General features: G+C 44.3%; 1 protein-coding gene across 1 annotated transcript in view; it reads left to right on the top strand.

The window, feature by feature from the left end:
• Positions 1–3397: 3397 nt before the first annotated feature.
• EMILIN2 (elastin microfibril interfacer 2) overlaps positions 3398–27785 on the top strand; it is a 112708-nt gene continuing 88320 nt past the window's right edge. The window contains exons 1-2 of the mRNA XM_077270308.1: positions 3398–3696; positions 5080–5202. Coding sequence (XP_077126423.1) covers positions 3566–3696; positions 5080–5202 — 254 coding nt within the window. The 5' untranslated portion in view covers positions 3398–3565. The remainder of the gene's footprint in view (positions 3697–5079; positions 5203–27785) is intronic.

Below are 27785 nucleotides of genomic sequence, written 5' to 3'. Positions count from 1 at the left end.
TAACAACGCACAAGACAGAAGCTATAATCGGCGATGCCCAATGAACAGGAGAACTATTTAAAGTCCATGGGAATGGCCCAGCTTCCAATCCGAGGATTAGGTCAATTAACCCCGGAACAGCTAGATAAAATCTAGCAGACGCCAATGAGCAAATAGTGGTCAAAAGCAGAATTACCGCTGTCTGTCGGACGACCTGGTCTGAACAGCGTCCGACATGACAATCACAGACAAGTTGCACCCAAGTCACATGTGATTTACGACAAGCGACAGAAAATCCAACACATTTGTAGAAATTTATTAAGGGTACTGTCTCACAGTGGCACTTTTGTCGCTACGACGGTACGATCCGTAACGTTCCAGCGATATCCATACGATATCGCTGTGTCTGACACGCAGCAGCGATCAGGGACCCTGCTGAGAATCGTACGTCGTAGCAGATCGTTTGGAACTTTCTTTCGTCGCTGGATCTCCCGCTGTCATCGTTGGATCGGTGTGTGTGACACCGATCCAACGATGCGTTCGCTTGTAACCAGGGTAAACATCGGGTTACTAAGCGCAGGGCCGCGCTTAGTAACCCGATGTTTACCCTGGTTACCATCGTAAAAGTAAAAAAAAAACAATACATTTACACATTCCAGTGACTGCCGGCCGGAAAGTAAGAGCAGAGCACAGCGGTGACGTCACCGCTGTGCTCTGCTTTCACTTTACGGCGGCACTCAATTAGAGCGGGAAGCAGACTGCAAGGGACCTGACGGACACCGGAATGTGAGTATGTACTGTTTTTTTTTTTTTCACTTTTACGATGGTAACCAGGGTAAACATCGGGTTACTAAGCACGGCCCTGCGCTTAGTAACCCGATGTTTACCCTGGTTACCCGGGGGCCTTCGGCATCGTTGGTCGCTGGAGAGCGGTCTGTGTGACAGCTCTCCAGGGACCACACAACGACTTTCCAACGATCACGGCCAGGTCGTATCGCTGGTCGTGATCGTTGGAAAGTTGCAGAGTGTGACAGTACCCTAAGTCTCTGTTGGTTATATTTTGCAGTGTGAGACCATAAGAAATCATTAGACGTGATGTCGCAAAGCAACTCCATGATCTCCATGTCACGTGACACATGCTGCTGTGTCGACCTAACACTAGAGTACGTTCATATTATTTTCCAAAATCCACATCAAAAACTGCATGAAATGCACTTTGAAAAAGCTTTTTGTTGCTTTATTGAGAATATGCCCATTGTTAAAAAGTGATTTTTGGATGTGAATTTTTCAATCAAAAAGTCCTAGTGATTGTAATGCAGCCAAAAAACACACTAGCCCTGAGCATAACAAACCTATAGAGAACATTGTGCTTTTTTTTCTCATGTCAGTTCTTGAGGCAATTCTGAACAAAAACTTAAAAATGTACCACTGAGTAAATTAAAAGCAGAAATAAGCCCCTTACACAAAAACTGCATAAATAAAAAAAGTTTCAGGTTTATTAATCTAGTTTTTCTGTAAAATAAATCCTCATAAAAATATATACCGTACAGACCAAAAATTTGGACACACCTTCTCATTTAAAGATTTTTCTGTATTTTCATGACTATGAAAATTGTACATTCACACCGAAGGCATCAAAACTATGAATTACCGCATGTGGAATTATATTCTTAACAAAAAAGTGTGAAACAACTGAAATTATGTCTTATGTTCTAGGTTCTTCAAAGTAGCGACCTTTTGCTTTGATAACTGCTTTGCACACTCTTGGCATTCTCTTGATGAGCTTCAAGAGGTAGTCACCGGGAATGGTTTTCACTTCACAGGTGTGCCCTGTCAGGTTTAATAAGTGGGATTTCTTGCCTTATAAATGGGGTTGGGACCATCAGTTGTGTTGTGCAGAAGTCTGGTGGATATACAGCTGATAGACCTACTGAATAGACTGTTAGCTGCTTTTTTGTTGCCATAATACAAATTCTAAGTAAAGAAAAACAACTGGCCATCTTTAAATGAAGGTCAGTCAGTATGAAAAATTGGGAAAACTTTGAAAGTGTCCCCAAGTGCCGTGGCAAAACCATCAAGCGCTACAAAGAAACTGGCTCAAATGAGGACCACCCCAGGAAAGGAAAACCAAGAGTCACCTCTGCTTCTGAGGATAAGTTTATCCGAGTCACCAGCCTCAGAAATCGCAGGTTAACAGCAGCTTAGATTAGAGACCAGGTCAATGCCACACAGACCTGAACCCAATCGAGATGGTTTGGGGTGAGCTGGACCGCAGAGTGAAGGCAAAAGGGCCAACAAGTGCTAAGCATCTCTGGGAACTCCTTCAAGATTGTTGGAAGACCATTCCCGGTGACTACCTCTTGAAGCTCATCAAGAGAATGCCAAGAGTGTGCAAAGCAGTCATCAAAGCAAAAGGTGGCTACTTTGAAGAACCTAGAATATAAGACATATTTTCAGTTGTTTCACACTTTTTTGTTAAGTATATAATTTCACGTGTTAATTCATAGTTTTGATGCCTTCAGTGTGAATGTACAATTTTCATAGTCATCAAAATACAGAAAAATCTTTAAATGAGAAGGTGTGTCCAAACTTTTGATCTGTACTGTACATGAAAATACCTGCGCCCCAAGAGATTTTGATAAAACAATGATCCATGTAGCACAACACAAGCATATGGCGGCTTTCCTACACCGCGTTGTGAGGAGTTATGACATTGAACTTTGTGTTGGTAGCTGAGATCACTGACATTTGGAAGTTGCTTTGCTTTGTGTATTTTCTGCATTCCTAATAATGTGGTAGAAGTTAAAGTTCTTTATCCAGACACATGTAAATCATCTTGATAATGGGGTGTAGCTCATTATACGTTAACCCTATATTTACTTTGGTATGTGGTAGAGAATATTATTTTCTGTAGACCACTCACAGTTATACTTACACACCCTCAATATTGCTGTAGAAAGTTCTCAACCTGCAGATTGTGAATACTTTTCTAATCGAATCTCTATGAAAATTATTTTCAAATAATCTCTGATGCTAATACATTCTATTACATAGTTCCCAGTTTCCTTTCATTAGTTACTTTGTGTCCTTTGGCTGCACTGGTTGAAGCCAGGGAACAGCAGAATCCCAACCAACAGCCTAAATCCATTATTTCTATAAAGCATCACAGGCAGCTTCCCAAACAAGGGAGGTAGTAGCAGCCAGTGCCCATAGCTCCAGCATAGCCCTACATGGAAAGGGACCTACATTTTATCAATGAGCAGAGGCAACAAATGCTCAGCTCCAGGCTGAGGGCTAAAACCACACAACTCATCTCAGAAGACTCCTTGGAGTGAGGAGAAGCAGCTAATCTAGGAGATATGACGTCAGGAGGACATCGGGGAGGAGGAGGTGTGGAGAGGAAGGATGAAGCAGAGCAGGGTTCTACACAGAGCAGGACACAGGCAGAGGGAGGCAGATCCCATCACTTGTGAGGAGTTCAGCACAGAAGTCTTCTCCAAGTCTCTGCTCTGTGTGGACTTTGTGGAGCCCAGGGATCAATCCAGCTCAGAAGTTTCCTCCAGAGCTTTAGGTGACATCCGAGCTGATGAGGCCATCAAAGAGGGTTGCCGCAGGACCCACCACTCTGTGGACTGTGCTCCTTCTGGTCTTCTCTGGATATCTCCTGATAGAAGCCACCCCACAACTCACTTACCATCGTCCTGCACAGAGGGGAAGGTAAGTGCTGCTCTATCCACTGTATTGTTACTGAGGAACAAGGTATAAAATGCCTCAGTCCTGTAGGTCTTTCTAAGTTCTGCATGGGTCCTGAATCTCACCCTGGACAGCTTAGAATTGGATCATTTTCTGTCTCTACCGCCCACAGAATCACTGGCTGCAGCTGCAGAGCATTGTGAGGTGTAGTTCTGAGAAATATCGTGAAGGACATTGTATGGCAATATAACAAGTGGGGCTGTGATATCTTTTCTTGGCATGATTCGCACATGTCCTAATATGTGCCGGCAGATGATTGGGAGATTTTTGTTAAAATTTATTGACAGATGTAGGAAATATTTACATCTATCTATCTATCTATCTATCTATCTATCTATCTATCTATCTATCTATCTATCTTTCTAACCTACATTTATGTTCTAGACTCGGCAGAGGCTTGCACATTACCTTTGTTTGAGGTCAAGATGTTAGAACTGTAGTCCAATTTATATTGCTACCCAAAATGTGACCTAGGGCTAGATTGTTAAGGTAAAGGACATCACTAATGAGTTATAGACTACCTGCATACAAGCTGTTATATACCTGACTGCACAAAAGTGTTTAATTCTGTTTAATAAGGTGTATTCCAACTTTAGACACTTGTAGACTATGTACAGGTAGGGTGTTCACCCCTGTTTTGCAAGCCAAGGTGGTCATGGACAGTCATAGGAGAGCAAGTAAGTACTTGTTGGAGTGCACAGCTGTTTACATTGAAGCCTATAGGTTTTACAAAACAGCCAAGAAAGCTCATTCTTGTGCAGTCAGGTAAGGGACTTCACCAAAATGCCAAAAATGTCTGGCACACACTTTTAACATGTAAAAGACTACTAGCTTTCTTGTGCTTTCTAACCGATCTCTAATGCTCTACTAACTCCTGATGCTTCCTAATGCAGACATTGAGCAGAAAAGGCAGCTCCATGGACAGATGTGCTGTCAAATATAAAGGTGCTACAATAGGATGCATATATGGGAATATTGGGCTATATAAAGCAGATTGTACTGTCTGACCATCCTAGAGAATGAAGATGATTAGTGGTTGCTAGCACATTTGCCAGTTGGTGACCTCCCTGATCAGATCCCATTCACATTATTTTTCCAGTTAGTGATAATAGTTTGTCATATTGTCCTGCTGAGGAGCTTCTTATGGAAGGTTCACCAGATGTATTAAGAAGAGCAGTACATTTGACTGTAGAAAATGCTGGCGGTTAGGAGAACAATGGACTTGGTAAATTACTAATTGACTGCTCTTCAATAGTCGTGTTTGACAATGACTTTACAATGTAAGAATGCAGAAATGACGTCTATTGTTCACTGGCTGATCTGCTTATTTTTGGTTCTTTTCCATAGAAACTGGTGCGCTTACATTGTGAACAAGAATGTTAGCTGCACTGTCATGGACGGGAGTGAGAGCTTTATCCAGACCCAGTACAGATGTAGCTGGAACCAGGTCCACTGTCAACCAACACTAGCGTAAGTGACCAGATTGTGGAATGGCTAATGACCAATTCTGCTGATTTAAAATGTCTGTAATAGATGATGGCGCAAAGTAGTCACCAAATAATCCAATAAGTGTGCAGCGAAACATGTAGAAGATACCAACTCCTGTGTGGAGAGTACATTATGTAGCATTCTTAGTTTTGGTCTAAATACTGGCAGTTGTAAGTTACAGTGAAGACCTCAAGTTATGTTTCATTCTCCTATCCAAAGTGTATCACTTGGGGATCCTGACAAGGTGGTGCTGCTACTAAGATAGCCATTGACCTCAGAAGCTTCACGTAGGCAGGAGATTCTCCTTAATTGAGGTTTCCCATAGCTATAACTTGCTACTTTATCTGTCATAAGTTCATAAATAATTGTGTACAACTCTGAACATTCTTCAGTCCTTGCCAGCCAGAGTACATTAGATTACCTTCCTAATTGAACATATTGGTTATTCCGACAAAAGGACCAATTTAATGTAGACACTTTTAGAAGCTATAAAAAATGGAGGTCTTATGTTCTGGGTGGAGTACTGTGATCGTGAGTACAGTGCCTCCTAGTCCCTTATCATTAGCAGTCAAAGGGCGGTGAAATTTGCACATGACATCTCTGCTAGGGGAACTAGAGAAACAGGGAAGGACTTTTGACTACAAGTTCATGGTAGATGTTGAATTAGGAAGTAATATTCATCAGGCTTAATTACAACCAGACAGAAAATATTTTTATAATATGAAATGTCCTAATTCATTGTTATGCATCACAGGGTTTTTAACATATTGTATACAGCGTGAGTACAGAGCTTGTAATATAAAATATACAGGGTGAGTACAGAGCTTGTAATATACTGTACACAGCGTATGTACGGGGCTTATAATATACTGTATACAGCGTGTGTACGGGGCTTGTAATATACTATATACAGTGTGTTTGCAGGTCATGTAATATACTATATACAGCGTGAGTACGGGGCATGTAATATACTGTATACAGCGCAAGTACAGAGAGTGTAGTTTACTATATACAGCGTGAGTAAGGGGCTTATAATATACTGTATACAGCGCGAGTATGGGGCATGTAATATACTGTTTACAGCACGAGTACGGGGCATGTAATATACTGTATACAGCAGGAGTACGGGGCATGTAATATACTGTATACAGCGTGAGTACGGGGCTTGTAATATACTGTATACAGCGCGAGTACGGGGCATGTAATATACTGTATACAGCAGGAGTACGGGGCATGTAATATACTGTATACAGCGTGAGTACGGGGCTTGTAATATACTGTATACAGCGCGAGTACGGGGCATGTAATATACTGTATACAGCGCGAGTACGGGGCATGTAATATACTGTATACAGCTCGAGTACGTGGCATGCAATATACTGTATACAGAGCGAGTACGGGGCATGTAATATACTCTATACAGCGCGAATACGTGGCTTGTAATATACTGTATACAGCGTGAGTACAGAGCTTGTAATATACTGTATACAGCGCGAGTACGGGGCATGTAATATACTGTATACAGCGCGAGTACGGGACATGTAATATACTGTATACAGCATGAGTACGGGGCATGTAATATACTGTATACAGCGCAAATATGGGGCATGTAATATACTGTATACAGCGCGAGTATGGGGCATGTAATATACTGTATACAGCGCGAGCACGGGGCATGTAATATACTGTATACAGTGCGAGTACGGGGCATGTAAAATACAGCGTAAAGCGCGAGTAGGGGGCATGTAATATGCTGTATAGGAATAAGCAGCATATGGAGGGCACCATCTAAAGGACTAACAGTCCCATACAAGGGGATCAATCCCACAGCGTACAAAAACAGTGATAAATAAACTAAAGAGAAAAGCGTACGCTGAAGAGAGGGAGACCACCCAAATATATATTAATCAATAAACTTTATTATAAAGTGCACACAGACCTACAACATTTATAAAAGCATTTAAAAACAGAATTACACAATATACTCTGTAAGATGTAAATACCCCCTCCCCCCCTACTCATAATGTCAGATAACAAGTATTTAGATGTAGAGTAACTATAAATTCAAACAATGAAGAAACGTGCCCATACCACAAGCGCAACCAGTGCAGGTGGCACCTATACAGTAAGAGGTGTCAATCTAACTAGATACAGAGGAGTCTACCCCTAAATATGCATGTAAAGTACAGCCACATATCATTTAGATAAGTTGGCCCAGCTACCGCGAGTAACTATTGAACATGACCAATGCACAACCAAATAGATGGTGAAAAAAAGACAATGTGGAAATACGTTACTCAGTGCGGCCAAAAGTTGCAGGTGGTCACGTGGTCCTATGTATCATGGCTGGAGCAGGCAGTAGAAGACAAAGGTAAGGACAGGGGGGGGCAAAAGCCCAACGCGTGTCGCCACACCGAGGTGGCTTCGTCAGGAGCAGAGTAAGTACGTCTGAAGAGCACGGTAAGCGTCTATATATACATACATAGAATTACAAACCTAAGTCAGCTGTGCAGGAGCAGAGACGACCGGAAGTAACAAGCGCCGAGCGCGTCATGAAAATGTGGTGCGCATCATGGAAGTGTAGTGCGCAGGTGCCATATGCTGAAAAGGTCGGCCCTACTGCGCACGAGTAAGAGCAGCTGGTGAAATGAAGAGTTTGCGACTGCGCAGAGACAGTCACATGAATCATCATGGAACTGACAAAGAGACCCGTCAAAGTGCGCAGGCGCCAAATAGAACACAATGCGCAGATGCCGAGCATGAGAAATTCAATGCGCATGCGCTAAAGGAGGACCACAAAAAAATAATAATGGAAATCAAACTCAAAAAGAATAATTGTCCTATATATAGAGAGACACAAAGAAAGCATTCAAAGAAAACTGAATGTACATGGTAGAGATCCAACAACAAAGAATATACCGGACGCTGTAGATATACACTAACGTGATATACACATGTCAGTAACGGTAAACAGTGGACAAGTAACGGTGAGTACGGGGCTGAAGCCAATTCAGGTACCAATGTGCAGATGCCAAGTGTAGAAACTCACACAATATATTTATACATCCAAATGGAAATAAGGCATGAAAATAACAATCAGCCCCCCCCCCATATGTCTGTCTAAAGTATCACACACGGAAAATATAACAGCCATGGCAAATAAAATGGTACATCCATCACAGGCGTAAATGGCCCAACACCCTTATGCTCGAAAACCAAGGGCTAGCGGTTTACAAACATATGGTGTATTAAAAATATACATGTAGAGGGCATTACTCATGAGTAATATGCACAGGGTAACCTGTGCTTTGGAGATCAAAAATCCATTTGGATTCACAACGGAGGAGGGCTTGTACCGTATTTCCGCCCCTTATATTTGTATAGACAGACTCTAGGCCCATCACCTTGAAAGAGTCCGCTTTTCCTCCAAATTAATAAGGGGCGGAAATACGGTACAAGCCCTCCTTTTGATCTCCAAAGCCAGTTTCCTCGTGGTTTGGACAAGGATTTATTATATACAGGCTTCTATAAACAACTATAACTGTTTACTGCTGTATAGTTAACAACATGTTTTTCATTTCTTTCATTCATCACACAGGGTTCTAGTGGACGATCTGGTTGGTTTTGCGCTGTCGGCTGGGAATGTTTGCTTTATTGGTTACCCTGTGCATATTACTCATGAGTAATGCCCTCTACATGTATATTTTTAATACACCATATGTTTGTAAACCGCTAGCCCTTGGTTTTCGAGCATAAGGGTGTTGGGCCATTTACGCCTGTGATGGATGTACCATTTTATTTGCCATGGCTGTTATATTTTCCGTGTGTGATACTTTAGACAGACATATGGGGGGGGGGGGGGCTGATTGTTATTTTCATGCCTTATTTCCATTTGGATGTATAAATATATTGTGTGAGTTTCTACACTTGGCATCTGCACATTGGTACCTGAATTGGCTTCAGCCCCGTACTCACCGTTACTTGTCCACTGTTTACCGTTACTGACATGTGTATATCACGTTAGTGTATATCTACAGCGTCCGGTATATTCTTTGTTGTTGGATCTCTACCATGTACATTCAGTTTTCTTTGAATGCTTTCTTTGTGTCTCTCTATATATAGGACAATTATTCTTTTTAAGTTTGATTTCCATTATTATTTTTTTGTGGTCCTCCTTTAGCGCATGCGCATTGAATTTCTCATGCTCGGCATCTGCGCATTGTGTTCTATTTGGTGCCTGCGCACTTTGACGGGTCTCTTTGTCAGTTCCATGATGATTCATGTGACTGTCTCTGCGCAGTCGCAAACTCTTCATTTCACCAGCTGCTCTTACGCGTGCGCAGTAGGGCCGACCTTTTCAGCATATGGCACCTGCGCACTACACTTCCATGATGCGCACCACATTTTCATGACGCGCTCGGCGCTTGTTACTTCCGGTCGTCTCTGCTCCTGCACAGCTGACACGTCCCCAGCTGACTTAGGTTTGTAATTCTATGTATGTATATATAGACGCTTACCATGCTCTTCAGACGTACTTACTCTGCTCCTGACGAAGCCACCTCGGTGTGGCGACACGCGTTGGGCTTTTGCCCCCCCCTGTCCTTACCTTTGTCTTCTACTGCCTGCTCCAGCCATGATTCATAGGACCACGTGACCACCTGCAACTTTTGGCCGCACTGAGTAACGTATTTCCACATTGTCTTTTTTTCACCATCTATTTGGTTGTGCATTGGTCATGTTCAATAGTTACTCGCGGTAGCTGGGCCAACTTATCTAAATGATATGTGGCTGTACTTTACATGCATATTTAGGGGTAGACTCCTCTGTATCTAGTTAGATTGACACCTCTTACTGTATAGGTGCCACCTGCACTGGTTGCGCTTGTGGTATGGGCACGTTTCTTCATTGTTTGAATTTATAGTTACTCTACATCTAAATACTTGTTATCTGACATTATGAGTAGGGGGGGAGGGGGTATTTACATCTTACAGAGTATATTGTGTAATTCTGTTTTTAAATGCTTTTATAAATGTTGTAGGTCTGTGTGCACTTTATAATAAAGTTTATTGATTAATATATATTTGGGTGGTCTCCCTCTCTTCAGCGTACGCTTTTCTCTTTAGTTTATTTGTAATATGCTGTATAGAGCGCGAGTACGGGGCATATAATATACTGTATACAGAGCGAGTACGGGGCATGTAATATACTGTATACAGCGCGAGTACGGGGCATGTAATATACTGTATACAGCGCGAGTACGGAGCATGTAATATACTGTATACAGCGCAAGTACGGGTCATGTAATATACTATACAGCGCGAGTATGGGGCATGTAAAATACAGCGTAAAGCGCGAGTACGGGGCATGTAATATGCTGTATACAGCGCGAGTACGGGGCATATAATATACTGTATACAGAGCAAGTACGGGGCATGTAATATACTGTATACGGCGCGAGTACGGGGCATGTAATATACTGTATACAGCGCGAGCACGGGGCATGTAATATACTGTATACAGCGCGAGTACGGGGCATGTAAAATACAGCGTAAAGCGCGAGTACGGGGCATGTAATATGCTGTATACAGCGCGAGTACGGGGCATATAATATACTGTATACAGAGCGTGTACGGGGCATGTAATATACTGTATACAGCGCGAGTACGGGTCATGTAATATACTGTATACAGCGCGAGTACGGGGCATGTAATATACTGTATACAGCGCAAGTACGGATCATGTAATATACTGTATACAGCACGAGTACGGGGCATGTAATATACTGTATACAGCGCGAGTACGGGGCATGTAATATACTGTATACAGAGCGAGTACGAGGCATGTAATATACGGTATACAGCGCGAGTACGGGGTTTGTAATATACTGTATACAACGCGAGTACGGGGCTTGTAACATACAGCGCAAATACGGGGCATGTAATATACTCTATACAGCGTGAGTACGGGGCATGTAATATACTGTGTACAGCGCGAGTACGGGGCATGTAATATACTGTGTACAGCGCGAGTACGGGGCTTGTAATATACTATATACAGTGCCTTGCGAAAGTATTCGGCCCCTTGGAGCTTTTCAACCTTTTCCCACATATCCTGCTTCAAACATAAAGATACCAAATGTAAATTTTTGGTGAAGAAACAACAACAAGTGGAACAAAATTGTGAAGTTGAACGAATTTTATTGGTTATTTTTGTGGAAATTCAAAACCTGAAAAGTGGGGCATGCAATATTATTTGGCCCCTTTAACTTAATACTTTGTTGCGCCACCTTTTGCTGCGATTACAGCTGCAAGTCGCTTGGGGTATGTCTCTATCAGTTTTGTACATCAAGAGACTGAAATTCTTGCCCATTTGTTCTTTGGCAAACAGCTCGAGCTTAGTGGGGTTGGATGGAGATCGTTTGTGAACAGCAGTTTTCAGCTCTTTCCACAGATTCTCGGTTGGATTGAGGTCTGGACTCTGACTTGGCCATTCTAACACCTGGATATCTTTATTTGTGAACCATTCCATTGTAGATTTTACTTTATGTTTGGGATCATTGTCTTGTTGGAAGACAAATCTCCGTCCTAGTCTCAGGTCTTTTGCAGACCCCAACAGGTTTTCTTCAAGAATGGTCCTGTATTTGGCTCCATCCATCGTGCCTGCCGAACGCAAGAAAATGCAATATGTTGCGTTCGGCGGGCTTGTCAAAATGACGCACGCAGGTGCATCCTCATACAAGGCATGTCCCTGCGTACACATTGTTAAAGATAGGTACACAGGACGCATGCAGAAGTAGGCGGAGCTAAGGTAAGAAGTTCACAGCCCCACGCTGCGGACTCAAGCGCTAATGAACCCGGCCTTACTGAGTAGTTGGGAGGTCGCTCATTACTTCTAATCCGAGGCTGAAGTGTCACAGCATTTTTCTGTTTGTGTTTTGTTAGTGTTTTGGGAGTCAGTAACTAGATATTTGCTATTGCTTTTCTAAAGTTTTTCATATAGGCTTTTGTGCAATAGTCACAAAAATACTTGTAGAAAATAGGCAGTTGTTGATGGTCATTATCTAGAGACAGGGACAGTATAGAAATATAGAAACGTCTGAATATAATATTAATCTGTTTCACATAAGATGACTGTTCAGGGAATTCTGATTCCAGGTGATGTTTGTTGTGGAGGAAATTCTCTTTCAACAAAAATTCTTAAACATCCCAAAATAAGTATAACAACTGGATATGATCGCCCTGCGGTACGCACCAATCTGTAATACTACTGGCAGATGTATTATGTCCTAAGTTCAAGAAATGTTTAACATTGGATGTAAATGTAGTCTCGGTGTCACCACTTTGGCATTCTACAAGATATGTCTTCTGTTCTATGGATCTGGGGGGCACAAGTCTCATATGGTCCTTTTTAAACACTCTTACAACATACTTGAAGGAGAAGAGCCTGGGAGTCTTATGAATCCTGCGCTCTGATTACTGGCTCTGCTGCGTTGAGCAATGGAATAATGCACAGCCAGCTATGCGTTAACCTACATTCTTGCTCACAGAAATTCAACATCGTGAAAGCCCCTCTCTATGGTAATTAGTGGGGGTTGTCTGTGTTTACCATAGACAGAAAAGTAAATTTATAAATACTTTACAGCCCTCATCAAGCAGGCACTATAAGCCATTGATGAACTTCAGTACAAGCACTGTGTAATTCACATACTGCCCAAACAAGATCCTCCATTAATCAATTACCAGCTTTTCCTTAATTTTCTTTCCCTCTGTTTTTCAGTGTTTCCATCTGGAGGAAATTAAAGCCATGTTCCATACCTACACACACTGTTAAGCAGCCATATCACATGCCTACACACTGTTATGGAGCCATATTTCATACTGTGATGCAGTGACTGGTGTTACATGTGAGGGTCACTGTATGTTCCCCCCAGGATGCGCACGGAGGCGAATTGAGGCCATGAGAATGCACTGCAGTCGCAGGCGTAGCTGTGGTTGCAATGCAGACTAAAGTGAGTATAGGCCTTGGACATGCTGGTTGTCCAAGGCAGATTTAGGCTAGGTTCACATTGCTTTAGGGCAATCCGTTTAGCGGATTGCGCTAACGCAATGTCCCAAAAGGGATCGCGTTTGGCGATCCCGCTAGCGCAGATGCCTGATCTGCGCTAGCGAGGAACGGACCTCGGACACTGCAAGCAGCATTCGAGGTCCGTTCGAAAATAACGGGACATCGCTAGCGCATGCCAAAAATGGCATGCGTCAGCGATTCGTTAGCGACCCGTTAACACATTGCGGTCAATGGGTGCGCTAACGGACCCCTTACATAGCGTTTATTGCGACAATTGCGTCATGTAACGGAGTCCGCTAGCGGACACCCATTAACGCAATGTGAACCTAGCCTTAGGGTAAACCTACTCTGGGCTTTGGTGTTTTGAAACAGACTGTAGGATGGTAGTCATGCAGTCTGTTTCATTCCTGGCCAGGTTTTCCATGTGGCTGAAGACCACAAATTCAAGATAAAAACCCTGCAGTATAGGGTTTGGGTGTGTCATCTTCAAAGTCAGTGTCAGTCTGGTGTTTGGAGGAGTACAGAGCAGAAGGCTCTGCAGCACTCCACCTGTGTGAGGCAACACAGGCCAGCTGAGCCAAACAGCGAAGTCAGCTGAAAAGCATGGCACCCTACAGCATACTCAGCAGTGCAGTCGCCCGCGGCAACTGGTCTCAGGAGGTGGACTGGCGTGTTTAGTGACTGTAAACTGGAGGATATGGTTCCCGGCTGCGATCCGGAGGATATCGTGTACTGTCTAATGCTGTGAGTAAAGAGACATTAACACGGCGATGCAGTCGTCCACGGCAACAGGTCAGAGGTGGACTGGCGTGTTTAGTGACTGTAATCCAGAGGATCCGTGCCCGGCTGCAATCCGGTGGTTATCATGTGCTGTGTTTATATGAGTTGAACATTAAAGAGATGTTTTGCTTTGAACTTTGCTGGGTGACTGCCTCAACACTGCATAAGTGTGCTATGACTGCACTGCAATACCTACACACACTGTTAGGGAGCCACATCTCATACCGACACACACTGTTAGGGAGCCAAATCCCATACCTACACACAATGTTAGGGAACTACATCCCATACCTACACACACTGATAGGGAGCCACATCCCATACCTACACACACTGTTAGGGAGCCACATCCCATACCTACACACATTGTTAGGGAGCCACATCCCATACCTACACCACACTGTTAGGGAGCCACATCCCATACCTGCACACACTGTTAGGGAGCCACATCCCATACCTACACCACACTGTTAGGGAGCCACATCCCATACCTACACACACTGCTAGGGAGCCACATCCCATACCTACACACACTATTAGGGAGCCACATCCCATACCTACACACATTGTTAGGGGGCCACATCCCATACCTACACACATTGTTAGGGGGCCACATCCCATACCTACACACACTGTTAGGGGGCCACATCCCATACCTACACACACTGCTAGGGAGCCACATCCCATACCTACACACACTGTTAGGGGGCCACATCCCATACCTACACACACTGTTAGGGAGCCACATCCCATACCTACACACACTGTTAGGGGGCCACATCCCATACCTACACACACTGTTAGGGGGCCACATCCCATACCTACACACACTGTTAGGGAGCCACATCCCATACCTACACACACTGCTAGGGAGCCACATCCCATACCTACACACATTGTTAGGGAGCCACATCCCATACCTACACACACTGTTAGGGAGCCACATCCCATACCTACACACACTGCTAGGGAGCCACATCCCATACCTACACACATTGTTAGGGGGCCACATCCCATACCTACACACACTGTTGGGGAGCTACATCCCATACCTACACACACTGTTAGGGAGCCACATCCCATACCTACACACACTGTTAGGGGGCCACATCCCATACCTACACACACTGTTAGGGAGCCACATCCCATACCTACACACTTTGTTAGGGGGCCACATCCCATACCTACACACACTGCTGGGGAGCCACATCCCATACATACACATATCCTATACCTACACACATTGTTAGGGGGCCACATCCCATACCTACACACACTGTTAGAGACCCACATCCCATACCTACACACACTGCTGGGGAGCCACATCCCATACATACACATATCCTATACCTACACACATTGTTAAGGGGCCACATCCCATACCTGCACACACTGTTAGGGAGCCACATCCCATACCTACACACATTGTTAGGGGGCCACATCCCATACCTACACACACTGCTAGGGAGCCACATCCCATACCTACACACACTGCTAGGGAGCCACATCCCATACCTACACACACTGCTAGGGAGCTACATCCCATACCTACACCACACTGTTAGGGAGCCAAATCCCATACCTACACACATTGCTGGGGAGCCACATCCCATACCCACACACACTGTTAGGGGGCCACATCCCATACCTACACACACTGCTGGGGAGCCACATCCCATACCTACACACACTGCTGGGGAGCCACATCCCATACCTACACACACTGTTAGGGGGCCACATCCCATACCTACACACACTGCTAGGGAGCTACATCCCATACCTACACACACTGTTAGGGAGCTACATCCCATACCTACACACACTGCTGGGGAGCCACATCCCATACCTACACACACTGCTGGGGAGCCACATCCCATACATACACATGTCCTATCCCTACACACACTGCTGGGGAGCCACATCCCATACCTACACACACTGTTAGGGAGCCACATCCCATACCTACACCACACTGTTAGGGAGCCACATCCCATACCTACACACACTGCTAGGGAGCCACATCCCATACCTACACACACTGTTAGGGAGCCACATCCCATACCTACACACATTGTTAGGGGGCCACATCCCATACCTACACACATTGTTAGCGGGCCACATCCCATACCTACACACACTGTTAGGGGGCCACATCCCATACCTACACACACTGTTAGGGAGCCATATCCCATACCTACACACACTGTTAGGGAGCCACATCCCATACCTACACACATTGTTAGGGGGCCACATCCCATACCTACACACATTGTTAGGGGGCCACATCCCATACCTACACACACTGTTAGGGGGCCACATCCCATACCTACACACACTGTTAGGGAGCCACATCCCATACCTACACACACTGCTAGGGAGCCACATCCCATACCTACACACATTGTTAGGGAGCCACATCCCATACCTACACACACTGTTAGGGAGCCACATCCTATACCTACACACACTGCTAGGGAGCCACATCCCATACCTACACACATTGTTAGGGGGCCACATCCCATACCTACACACACTGTTGGGGAGCTACATCCCATACCTACACACACTGTTAGGGAGCCACATCCCATACCTACACACATTGTTAGGGAGCTACATCCCATACCTACACACACTGTTAGGGAGCCACATCCCATACCTACACACACTGTTAGGGAGCCACATCCCATACCTACACACACTGCTGGGGAGCCACATCCCATACATAAACATATCCTATACCTACACACATTGTTAGGGGGCCACATCCCATACCTACACACACTGTTAGGGACCCACATCCCATACCTACACACATTGTTAAGGGGCCACATCCCATACCTGCACACACTGTTAGGGAGCCACATCCCATACCTACACACATTGTTAGGGGGCCACATCCCATACCTACACACATTGTTAGGGGGCCACATCCCATACCTACACACACTGTTAGGGGGCCACATCCCATACCTACACACATTGTTAGGGGGCCACATCCCATACCTACACACATTGTTAGGGGGCCACATCCCATACCTACACACACTGTTAGGGGGCCACATCCCATACCTACACACACTGTTAGGGGGCCACATCCCATACCTACACACACTGTTAGGGAGCCACATCCCATACCTACACACACTGCTAGGGAGCCACATCCCATACCTACACACACTGTTAGGGGGCCACATCCCATACCTACACACACTGTTAGGGAGCCACATCCCATACCTACACACACTGTTAGGGGGCCACATCCCATACCTACACACACTGTTAGGGGGCCACATCCCATACCTACACACACTGTTAGGGAGCCACATCCCATACCTACACACACTGTTAGGGAGCCACATCCCATACCTACACACATTGTTAGGGAGCCACATCCCATACCTACACACATTGTTAGGGGGCCACATCCCATACCTACACACACTGCTAGGGAGCCACATCCCATACCTACACACACTGTTAGGGAGCCACATCCCATACCTACACACACTGTTAGGGAGCCACATCCCATACCTACACACACTGCTAGGGAGCCACATCCCATACCTACACACATTGTTAGGGGGCTACATCCCATACCTACACACACTGTTAGGGAGCCACATCCCATACCTACACACACTGTTAGGGAGCCACATCCCATACCTACACACACTGCTGGGGAGCCACATCCCATACCTACACACTTTGTTAGGGGGCCACATCCCATACCTACACACACTGTTGGGGAGCTACATCCCATACCCACACACACTGTTAGGGAGCCACATCCCATACCTACACACATTGTTAGGGGGCCACATCCCATACCTACACACACTGTTAGGGACCCACATCCCATACCTACACACATTGTTAAGGGGCCACATCCCATACCTGCACACACTGCTAGGGAGCCACATCCCATACCTACACACACTGTTAGGGAGCCACATCCCATACCTACACACATTGCTGGGGAGCCACATCCCATACCTACACACACTGTTAGGGGGCCACATCCCATACCTACACACACTGCTGGGGAGCCACATCCCATACCTACACACACTGTTAGGGGGCCACATCCCATACCTACACACACTGCTGGGGAGCTACATCCCATACATACACATATCCTATACCTACACACACTGCTGGGGAGCTACATCCCATACCTACACACACTGCTGGGGAGCCACATCCTATACATACACATATCCTATACCTACACACACTGCTGGGGAGCCACATCCTATACCTACACACATTGTTAGGGAGCTACATCCCATACCTACACATGCTGTTGGTCAGCAGGAATAGACGTTATGGATTTTTGATTCATTCACTATGCTGTATCGCCATAAATGTGTTACAAGACACTATGTTTATCAATATTTTGCGTGTTTTTTTTTTTTACTAAACCTGTATATTTTCCCTGCAGCACAAACGTCAGAGGAGTTGTCCCAAGGTCTGGTTTCATAGCTCAAACTAACCAGTGCAATAACCCTAAATTAAAGGTCCAATTATCATCCTGATTCATAGTTTTCTGAGCAATCATAATAATAAATGGTCACTCTTACAAAAATAAGGCACTGTATATGTACCATGAAACACACCCTTCTAAACCTGGCCAAAGGCAAAAGCTTTTATATTCATTGACTCACAGGTAACGTATCCTGATTGGGGATGTTAAAGGGACACTATACTCATGACCCAGTATCAGCACGGGTTTACTAGTAGGGACCGTTCATGTCAGACTAATTTGATCAGCTTCTATGAAGAGGTAAGTTCCGGACTGGACCAAGGGAACCCAGTAGATGTAGTGTATATGGACTTTTCAAAAGTTTTTGATACGGTGCCACATAAAAGGTTGATACATAAAATGAGAATAATGGGGATAGGGGAAAATATGTGCAAGTGGGTTGAGAGCTGGCTCAGGGATAGGAAACAAAGGGTGGTTATTAATGGAGCACACTCAGACTGGGTCGCGGTTAGTAGTGGGGTACCACAGGGGTCAGTATTGGGCCATCTTCTTTTTAACATATTTATTAATGACCTTGTAGGGGGCATTCAGAGTAGAATTTCAATATTTGCAGATGACACTAAACTCTGCAGGGTAATCAATACAGAGGAGGACAATTTTATATTACAGGATCAGCTTGGGCTGATAAATGCCAAATGAGCTTTAATGGGGATAAATGTAAGGTCATGCACTTGGGTAGAAGTAATAAGATGTATAACTATGTGCTTAATTCTAAAACTCTGGGCAAAACCGTCAATGAAAAAGACCTGGGTGTATGGGTGGATGACAAACTCATATTCAGTGGCCAGTGTCAGGCAGCTGCTACAAAGGCAAATAAAATAATGGGATGCATTAAAAGAGGCATAGATGCTCATGAGGAGAACATAATTTTACCTCTATACAAGTCACTAGTGCGACCACACTTAGAATACTGTGCACAGTTCTGGTCTCCGGTGTATAAGAAAGACATAGCTGAACTGGAGTGGGTGCAGAGAAGAGCGACCAAGGTTATTAGAGGACTGGGGGGTCTGCAATACCAAGATAGGTTATTACACTTGGGGCTATTTAGTTTGGAAAAACGAAGGCTAAGGGGTGATCTTATGTTAATGTATAAATATATGAGGGGACAGTACAAAGACCTTTCTGATGATCTTTTTAATCATAGACCGGTGACAGGGACAAGGGGGCATCCTCTACGTCTGGAGGAAAAAAGGTTTAAGCATAATAATAGACGCGGATTCTTTACTGTAAGAGCAGTGAGACTATGGAACTCTCTGCCGTATAATGTTGTAATGAGTGATTCATTACTTAAATTTAAGAGGGGACTGGATACCTTTCTGGAAAAGTATAATGTTACAGGGTATATATATTAGATTCCTTGATAAGGCGTTGATCCAGGGAACTAGTCTGATTGCCGTATGTGGGGTCGGGAAGGAATTTTTTTCCCCATGGTGGAGCTTACTCTTACCACATGAGGTTTTTTTGCCTTCCCCTGGATCAACATGTTAGGGCATGTTAGGCTATGGGTTGAACTAGATGGACTTAAAGTCTTCCTTCAACCTTAATAACTATGTAACTATGTAACTATGTAACCCCCCTCCAGCCATTATAAACTAAAAGAGCCACCTTGTGCAGCAGTAATGCTGCATTCTAACAAGGTGGCTCTTTTAGTTTTTGGTTCAAGTATTCCCAAAATAAAGCGTTTTGAAACTCATCCAAAATACCTGTCTTTATCCAGGGAGGCGGATCCTCACTTCCCAGCTTGAACCGCTACTCTGCCTTCACTCAAATCTTCAGGGGCTTTCGGCGCCGCCCCTCCGCGCTTTTTTCGCTTCAAAACCGGCGCCTGCGCTTTGTTTAAGCTCTGGCCGTCTGACGTCCCAGCCAGGCTTGCAGATTGTGCCTGTGCGGGCATTGCGGCCACCCACCTTGGGAATCCCAGCCCCGCAGTGTGTTATGCATTATGCACAGTGCGGGGCTAGGATTCCTGGGCATGCGCACTGCGTGTGTCAGCCTGTCACCCAGGTCCCCCGCCTTACAGCGTCTGTATACTGTATTCAGCTGATCGTGCCTCCTCCTCCTAGCAATCGCCGGGAAAGAACCAACCTTGGAAACTTTCCTGCTAGCTGGTGCGCATGCCCAGGAATCCTAGCCCCGCACTGTGCATAATGCATAACACACTGTGGGGCTGGGATTCCCAAGGTGGGTGGCCGCAATGCCCGCACAGGCACAGTCTGCAAGCCTGGCTGGGACGTCAGACGGCCAGAGCTTAAACACAGCGCAGGCGCCGGTTTTGAAGCGAAAAAAGCGCAGAGGGGGCGGTGCCGAAAGCCTCTGAAGATTTGAGTGACGGCAGAGTAGCGGTTAAAGCTGGGGAGTGAGGACCCGCCTCCCTGGATAAAGACAGGTATTTTGGATAAGTTTCAAAACGCTTTATTTTGGGAACCAAAAACTAAAAGAGTCACCTTGTTAGAATGCAGCATTACTGCTGCACAAAGTGGCTCTTTTAGTTTATAACGGCTGGGGGGGGGGGTGACAGTGGCCCTTTAACTTTCCTCAACTTTTCTATCTGGGCCAATCCTATATGATAACTTCTTTCAGCTATCACTGCAAAGTTTATAGAATTTTTCATTGATGGAGTACATAGAGGAAGGTGCAAAAGTTCCCCTAGGTGGAGGTAGTATATGTATGTACTCAGAGTGACCATAGCTTTGAGGAACTCCCTGTGCATGAGGCCAATAACATGTAAGCATTGTATGGCAGGAATATTAGGACCCTTTATTTCAATATATACATTATGTCTTGGTGTATTTTAGGGGATGGGCTCTATTTATTGTAAGTGTGTGGTTATGAGGGCTAAAGAGTAAGAAAAAGCATTGCTGGCTGCCAACTATGCGCACTTTGCAATGGCTGTTTCAGCAAAGGGGACGTCTCATTTGTGATATCAATGCTGTAGCCACTTCTCAGGTAACTTCTGGAAACTGCATGCAGTGTACAGGTAATACAGTGATCACCAGTGACATTATACATATGAGAACTGTATATATTGTACAGGTTATACAGTAATCAATGACATTATACACAGGAGCTCTGTATATAGTGTCAGTGTAAAGGTAATATAGTGATCACTGATGACATTCTACACAAGACCACTGTATATAGTATACAGTGTACAGGTAACACACTGACTCACCAGTGACGTGTCTAAGTGGAGTCCTTCATCTTTTCTTTTTATCTTCATCCAGCACAGACCACCATCACTTCTTCCAGCCAGGGCATTTCTCTGCAGGAAATAACACAGTTATCTAGAGCTCCGCTTGCAGAACACATTACTTAAATTTTTTCTCAAATTCTAAACTACATCAGATGAAGAAAAAAAGGCGACATAGTGTCGCTCTGCACAGTAACAGTACCGCCTCCCCCATTTAAAACAGTACCCTTAAAAAATAAAATAAATACATCACTGCAGTAATAATATCCCTTAATTAGCCCCTATGGTAATAATATCCCCCATCCTGGCCCCCTTGTGTCTCATTCCTTGCTCCAGCCATATGTTCTTCCATCCTGCCCTCATGAGTATTCATTCTGCCCTATATGATCTCCCAATAGCGTGCCGCAGTGCCTGTAGGGGGAGCCTGGTGAGCATATGAGACGGGGCCCGATGCGGGCCCCCTCTGCCCACCGGGCCCCATATGCCAGTCAGGGCAGTAATGCCCTGATGGCGGCCCTGCCCTCTGCCCACCAGGCCCCATACGCCAGTCAGGGCAGTAATGCCCTGATGGCGACCCTGATGGGCGGTGACCAGCTAATTTCTTTGCTGCCTTCCAGGGGAAAAGCATAGTGAAGTCTACCTTGGACCTGGGGTCCCTGGTTAACCTAAGCCAGATGTACAGCAGGGTACAGAAAAGAATCACAGTTTGAGCCATAAGAAAGTGACATTCAGTGGCAAGGACAAGTGGGGCAAGCTGGGCAATTGTCCAGGGCTTTCATCCACAAAAAAAGCAGGCCTTTTTAAGCTTGAAACTGCTCTGATATATATACAGTCCTGTATTGTCAGTCCAAATTCTGAGATTAGAAATGTAGAAGAACCTTTGACTTCATGGTCAGAGAGCCTGGTATGTCCTCCACGCTGTGTGTGTCTTTGTGTAATATTATTATTATCATTACTATTTATTGTTATAGCGCCATTTATTCCATGGCGCTTTACATGTGAGGAGGGGTATACATCATAAAAACAAGTACAATAATCTTAAACAATACAAGTCATAACTGGTACAGGAGGAGTGAGGATCCTGCCCGCGAAGGCTCACAATCTAATATGCAGCATGTGTGCATTTAAAGGAGTCTTGGCCATAGGATTTAACCCCATAATGTGTTAAAAGTGTCATATCAGCCTTCTCATAATGATTTTAATGATTTCGTTGTCATAAATTAGAGTGTATTATTATTATTATTATTATTATTTATTGTTATAGCGCCATTTATTCCATGGCGCTTTACAAGTGAGGAGGGGTATACATAATAAAAACAAGTACAATAATCTTGAACAATACAAGTCATAACTGGTACAGTAGGAGAGAGGACCCTGCCCATGAAGGCTCACAATCTACAAGGGATGGGTGAGGATACAGTAGGTGAGGATAGAGCTGGTCATGGCTGATACATTTATTGCAAATTTTTTTGCATCTCTGAGCACCTGTCCCGGGAGCACTGTCAGTCATGATTTCACTTTGCTAGTATCACTCACAAAGCCATGTGATTGACAAACTAGTAGTTGCAGGTAGGAAGAGAACAAGCTCTTTCTCTTCATCCCTGCTATCCCTGCATACGATGGTTTGTCAATCGTGCTGCTTTTGGAGTAATACCAATGAAGTGCAGGGATGAGGGACAACTCTTCAGTCTAGTCCATGGAACAGACGTGTCACAATTAGACTTCAGTTTTGCAGTAAATAAACAATTACTTAGAATAACGACACATGAGGGTTATACACTGATAACACATTATGGGGTATATGGTGCTGTTACTGGTGTGTGTTTGTCTGTAGAATGGCGTGCATGACTAACACACAGTGTGCATCCTACAGAATTAAAAATGCTGGCAGCAAAACGAATTTGTAGATGTAAACACGACTGCACTGCAGCCTTGCAGCGCTGAGGTCCTGAGTTCAAAAATCCCGCCAAGGTCAACATCTTCAAGTAGTTTGTTTGTTCTCCCCATGTTTGCGTGGCTTGTCTCCAGGTACTCTGGTTTCCTCCGGGCACTCTGGTTTCCTCCCACACTCCAAAGACATACTGATAGGGAATTTAGATTGTGAGACCCAATGGGGAAAGCGATGATGGCGTCTGCAAACGCTGTGGAATTAATGGTGCTACATAAGTGAGTTAAATAAATAAGTCGCCCAACAAGCCAGCAAAACACTCATTCATCAGGTGATTCAATTGTTTATGCCAGAAAAAAATAATCGTTCTTGGTGGCACTTCACATCTTGTAAACAGAAGATGTTCGTCAGTTAGCATGATTCTCTATGGGGACGGAACCGTCATACTAGTCATTGTTCTGTTCCCTTCTTCGTTAACCTGTGTAAACGGCCACCAAACCAGTGCTGAATGACTCGAATATAGTTGGTGGGCTCTCGTTTAATGGTCTGAAATCGTCTCGTAAACATGCCATCTAAATATCTGTGTGATGGTGCAATATGTCAAGTGTTCACATTTGGGCCCTCTTTTTTAAGTTTTGTCCAACTGTCATTGCATCTCGACTGCAGTTACTTGTCATGACTTTTGGATATGGGATGGACCCCACTCCATCTTAAAACCACTATAACTACTGTAAACCTAGGTACTAAAATAAATACACAAAACACATTATTTTGGTTGTCAAAATGGCTACAGCTTTTATTCAAATCACAGGATTAAATAATCACAGTAGGAGTCAGGTGGAGTGCTAGTACATTGGGATTCACAAGTACTGCGATATCCCCAGCTGTCTGACATACAGCACCAGGACAGACAGCCATAAAGGGGCGGCACGCACTGGCTTGCCATTCAAACAGAGCCAGTAAACTTTCAGGGCACCAATGACCCTATTATCCTCACTCCTGTGCTTAACCACTGTGCCCGCCCCTGATTGATGTTACCATTACAACGTCCTTGAGGCTAGCCACCAAAGTCGAGCCTGCTCACCACCATGAGGTTTTACATCCTCTATTAGTTAAAATGAGTCCACCTTAACTTGTCTGCAACTACCACCTGACTCCTAAACCGCAAAGCCGTGACGGGTTATAAATTCCAAGTCTCATTTGCCCCTTTTCTTTTTTTTTTTTAATAATTTAATCATTTTTGTAAACTTAAAAACTAGAAGTCCCTGCAAAAGCATTAATGGGACTAAACTTGGCAAACCTCCGACTCACAAAGAGTCATAGAGTCATCCTACAGCGCCCAGGAGAGGAAACTCCCCCTGTGGAGGAAACCTCCAGGGAACCATGGCTTAAGGATTGCCCTTCCCTTGGGCTTAGAAGGTTACAACAAATAATAACTCTTTATAGCCAATATACAATTGAACCTGGTACAAGATATACAATGACAAATTCAAAAATACAATAAAGCATCTATCATTATACAAGCAATAATTAAAAAGTTTTAGGACAGAGATTATAAACAGGGCGGGAGGGCGGGTAGTGTTTCCTCCTGTCTATCCTGTGAGAGAAAGAGGGAGAGCCAGAGTTTCCTCCCCTATATAAGCCCCACCCTCCTCACAGTAATACACCAGGCACAAACATCTAAACTCCTTCCTCTTAAAGCAACAACACTCTTGTTTAAAATCTACACCGCAATACAAACATAAGCTGCAGGAGTTCTTGGTCCACCCATCCCCAAGTCATGTCCACCTCCGTTTAGTCTCTGGTGATTTCTTTAGATGCTTGTGCTCTCCATGAGTCTCGTATCTCTCAATGTGTTTCCCCACTCAGCAGCGGTTCATCAGGAGAATCAGAAGTAGTGATATCAGAGTATAGTCTAATATGTCTAGGGATAGCAGGATAAGCTTAGGGACAGATGACGTTTGAGCAGGGGTGCCATCTCTCGTATCTTCTAGGGTACCAACCCCCGCAGTTAGGAAGGTGCCTGGTAGGCCATTATCTCAGGCTGAGAAATTCTTTCTGACACCTAGTTTATTATATTTATTTGAACTTTTTCACCTAGTTTTTGTATAATTAGATCTTGTGGCTAAACAGTTTTAATATTTACCTAATAAAGGTTATTTTTTACAAAAAGGGATTTTCTTCATTAGCAATCTTTTATGCCCTTGACATATAATTCTATGTGAACCCACAAAATGACACAAATAAAACAATAACCTCATACATAACCTCATAAACTGCTTGACAATCTCTATAATTTTCGACGAGAGGATTTCTCTTCCTTCCTGATGTGTTTAGTTTAGTATTTACTTGCATTCACATTAAAATAATTCTGGAACATCTCAACTCGGAACTTCTCAATGTGCTGTTTCTGTTATTCCTCCTCAAAATATACAGATAAATTAACAATTAGGTGCTAAAGCGCAGGCTGCCCCCCCCCCTCCCCACGGGCGGCTATGTGGAAGCCGTCCGGGCGGCTACGTGGAAGCCGTCATGACGGGTTTGGAGCCAGGTTGGGTGAGGTGGGGGTTAATTCTATAAGGGGGAGGGCTTTTCTATTCAGAGAAGGGAGCTATAGTGGTGGTGGGGGGTGGAGCCTGTCACTTTCCCACTCAGGAGACAGGGAGCAGTCCCGCCCGCCCTCTTTTTTCGGTTGTTTTTGTAAGTTGGGTTGTTTCAGGGCTTTGGGTCATAGTGGCTGTAGGCGGTGGGAGGGGTCCTTGGAGTTGGTGCTAAATTGGCCTGGGGGATCCGTCGGGATACGGATTCTTCAGTTGTGATAAGTTTTGGTTTCGGGTCTGGTGATTTGGGGGAGTCTTGGCAACGGTGGGCCAGATTCCTAAGTTGGAAGTGGACAATGGTAACCCTTCAGGGTATCTTTGGTGCTCTCGAGCCAGTGGGGTAATGGCTGAGAGTAAACTATGGTTGGTTTTCTGTCCACTAGTTTATCCTATGGTTAACACCAGATTTTTAGCTTCAAGGACCCCTTCCCAGCTTATTTTACTGTTATATGTTTGTTTGTTTATAATAAAGGCTGCTGTGGCCATTTATATCCAATTTAGGAGTCATGTCATTTTGGGTTGGGGAGAGGGTCAGTGACCCATGGGATGATGCTCATTACCTGGGTATCAACAATACCAATGTCAGGTGCATTACGTTAAATAGCTGCAATGTGATGGTTATGTGTTAGTCAGTTGGTGGCCATTTAGTAGCCAGTTTACGCAGTCTGACCACTCTTCTCATGCTCACAGAACAATCGTTAAACTGATTGTTCTGTGCCTATAAAATGCCACTGTTTTCGACTTTTTTTTAAATATGCTAAAAAATCATCTTACCTGGTGAGTTAATTTTTTGCTCATTCGTCGGGTGATTGGCAGCATATTTACACTAACGAGTTGTAAGAAAAGGTGCTCCAGTATTGTTGTTTCATAAGGATAGTGAATATTTACTAGGCATGTCATAAGTGACAAGTCTTTTTCCTTGCAAGGACTAGTGATGAGCGAATCTGCCAAAATTCTGATTGGACAGTTTGCTCTAATTTAATCAGGAAATTAGATTTGCATCAAATTTATTTGATGTAAATGTAGAACTCTCTTTAAATGCTGTAGTGCTGGAGGGGGTTTGTGTGAGGGGCTGCGGAAGTGGGACCAGGACAAATTGTTTTTACGTGCTGTTCCCTCTACAAATCTGCAAAATTCGCTACTTTGCTTGATTTGCTTAACTCCTAAAGATGGGAAAAACCCTTGAAATCAACTTCTTTTTATTGTACGTTCTTGGTTTCCTCTTTTAATAATGTTCTATTTAGAGGAACTAATGTTGCAGCCAATTTACTCTGCTCTGAGAAACAGTGAAGAAGGGAGGGGCGGCTTAGACTCATGTGGTCATCATGGGACGCCAACATCTGTCTGTTCGGACACTCACAGTATTCTTCTTGTCAGGTGACACGTTTTACTCCTGTAACAGATTCTTACAAGAAAAGACATTGGAGATTCTATAGGTGACTTGTGTTTCAATAGAAAGATGGTAAAAGTAGAACTATTTTTGTGACCGTTATCTGATAA

The sequence above is a fragment of the Ranitomeya variabilis genome, chromosome 6, assembly GCF_051348905.1.
Source record: "Ranitomeya variabilis isolate aRanVar5 chromosome 6, aRanVar5.hap1, whole genome shotgun sequence".
Taxonomy (NCBI): Eukaryota; Metazoa; Chordata; class Amphibia; order Anura; family Dendrobatidae; genus Ranitomeya; species Ranitomeya variabilis.
The sequence above is the reverse complement of the archived record's forward strand: the minus strand, read 5'-3'. Positions and strand labels throughout refer to the sequence as shown.